At 60.3% G+C, this 2,604-nt stretch overlaps 1 protein-coding gene across 3 annotated transcripts in view; it reads left to right on the forward strand.

Annotated features, from left to right (window-relative positions):
* LOC113213903 (uncharacterized) overlaps nt 1-2,604 on the forward strand; it is a 92,511-nt gene that overhangs the window by 17,955 nt on the left and 71,952 nt on the right. For all 3 annotated transcript variants that reach the window (XM_052264202.1, XM_052264205.1, XM_052264204.1), the window contains exon 2: nt 1,459-1,628. In XM_052264202.1, coding sequence (XP_052120162.1) covers nt 1,553-1,628 — 76 coding nt within the window. In that variant the 5' untranslated portion in view covers nt 1,459-1,552. The remainder of the gene's footprint in view (nt 1-1,458; nt 1,629-2,604) is intronic.

Here is a 2,604-nt window from a genome sequence, read left to right on the forward strand (position 1 = left end):
CGCTGATAGGAGTGTCTGCTGTGTGTACTGTGTATGCTGCACACTCCTTCAGACATTTCGTCGAGCATTGGAATTTTAGGCACTTTTATCGACTTTTATACATGAAGTTTCACCTGATTCCCCCAAAAGTATGAGAATATGCGTCAATATTCGTCAACATTCGTCAATAGACTATTTCAGGTTAGGTGATAAAGAGGAAGGAAAGAATAACAAACCGGAAGGCGTTAAACTAGTGGAACTCGTACAAATTAGCCGGAATAAACGACAAGCGTTTTCTACTACTAGACGCCCCCCCCCCTACCCTCCGCCCCTTTTCGCCCCTCGCCCAACTGATTCCAGGTTCGGTTATTCTTGTCTCCTTATCACCGAAACTGAAATGGTCTACATGCGTCTCGACGGGGTGGAGTTGAAGCCGCGTCCCGCCGCGAGCTATAGCCCTTGACCCGCTGGCGGGGGGCGGGGCGCGCTGGCACCGCCGGCCCCGGCCTGCATCCTGCCACTTTGGCGCTGGCACACACCTTGCAGCTGCGGCGGCTGCGTGCGCCAGCTGAAGGCGCGGCTCGGCGACAGGTCGACAGGTGCAGCGCGGCGGCCCCGCCTCGGACGCGACCCCGCGGGGCTGGCTGTGTATGGTCTCTGACGCCATCTGGTTCACACCTGCGCCCGCCGCGACCTACCTGCTCGCTTTTATTGGGGGAGGAAATTTGCGGTCGAGTCTGCGGAAACATTGTCTTGTTGACGCATTTTTATTATTTTATGATTGTTTGTAACCCCAGCGATGGTATGGATGCGACCCGACCGTCTCATTTATTGCATATCTCTGCTGCATTCGCTCGCCGTCACCCGGACAATCGCGCGAAACCAGGAAGTCGGCCGCGTCACCGCACGCCCGCCCGCGATACCGCGCCCAACAGTCTGCCGAAAATATTCCCACACTCTTTCATTCTGTGGGCCTCGAGTCTCGTCGTTACAGCGTACGGGCCCGCCGGACCGGTGGCATGGTGGGTGTGTGTGTTTGAGTGCGTGTGAGTGAGTGCGTGTGTGTGCGTGTGTGTGTAGTTTTAGGGTCTCTCTCGCACTCCATCGTCTCCGCGGCGGGCGAAAAGAAAGGGAGAGGGAGCCCGAGATGAATATGCAGTCACCCCCCGTTTTCCGATTGGCCGGCCCGGCAGCAGCGGGCGGGCCCGGACCAGAACGGACTTTACCGACCCGGGCGCCCTGCCCCGCCCCGCCCCGCCCCGGGTCCGACCCGGCCAGCCGGCCGGCCGGCAGTGTGCGTGGCTGCGATACGACAGTAGCGGTGGCGGCAGCCGAGCGTCGGCAGCGTAGGGCAGGGCAGGGTCGGGCAGGGTCGGGGCTCCGCGAAGCCCTCTGATCGCCTCGAGCGTGCGTGTGTGCGTGTGTGCGTGTGTGTTGTGTGAGTGTGTTGGATTTTATCCCTTTTTTTCCCCTCGCCAGTTTTCTGGCCCGGAGCGACTGCTCGGAGTAGTGTGACGCGAGGTTCTTTAACCCCCAAAACAACAACACCGCCCCCCTCCCACAACACACCGACATGGCTTCGTTCGACGAGCTGCAGCTGGACTGGTCCGCCCTGTGTCAGGACTGCACCGACTGCTGGACGCCCCAAGGTAAGCGCCGTGTGCGTGCGTGCGTGTGGAGGTCGTGTGTGTGTATTTACCTCGCAGTGTTGTGGCGGGGAGCCGATCTGTCACGAAAGTTTCTCATACCTGCTGGACGGATCAGTCACGGTTATTCTTCTTTAGACAGTCCCAAAGACTGTCTCTACAAGAAGGAACCTATTGCGTGTGTGGGTTTGTGGCTCCGACGCGTTAGTTTCACTTACTGCCGCGTTAAAAGAGACGACTGGCGGATGCCCCATGATACCCGGGTGGTCCAGGAGCGGCGGCCCGGGCCGTCTGTGTACGTCAGTCTGTACAGCAGACGACGCCGGTTATCATCCGGATGGTTCACGCAGCGGGCATCCCACGAGACGAGAGCGAAAGTGCATTGTGCGCTGCAGTCGGGACGGGGAAGGGGCGGGGAGGGGGAGCGCATGTTTCGTACTTCGCGGTGTACGCGCGAGTAGTCCCAGGGGAGGAGCTTCTCTGTGTCCTGTCCGCGACACGTGTTAACATTTTGTTTTGGTCTGTACGACCGGCGACCACCGCCGTTTCCCCCCGTTACGGGCACACGCCTCGGGCACACGCCTCGGGCACGCGGACGGACGCCGCCGGAGCGCCGGAGTAGTAGTGTTGTCGACAACTGCATCTCGCGGGGCGGGTCGCCGTGCGCGTGGTCGTTCTGTTTATGACTGTACTCGCGCTGTCAATCTCATCCGCCGCAGAGTGAAAACTACTGGCTGGCTCTGGCTGGGCAGATATCGCCTGTCGCGTCCCGCCGGCCGGCCGGTGGTGGAGTGGACGCGTGTGTGATGCAACGGCGAACTCATAATGCGAAAAGTCTGCGCGCCCGCCCGCGCGGCCCATCTGAGCAAAAGCCCCGCCGTGTCAGTCGATATATCGCTCGGATCGAATTTCATACCGTAAAGGGACGTGGTCCCTGCCTGCCAATAGCGCCTCCCGCGGTGCCTGCCTCCATCGGCAC

This window comes from Frankliniella occidentalis, unplaced genomic scaffold (assembly GCF_000697945.3).
Source record: "Frankliniella occidentalis isolate FOCC.00 unplaced genomic scaffold, Focc_3.1 Scaffold17, whole genome shotgun sequence".
Taxonomy (NCBI): Eukaryota; Metazoa; Arthropoda; class Insecta; order Thysanoptera; family Thripidae; genus Frankliniella; species Frankliniella occidentalis.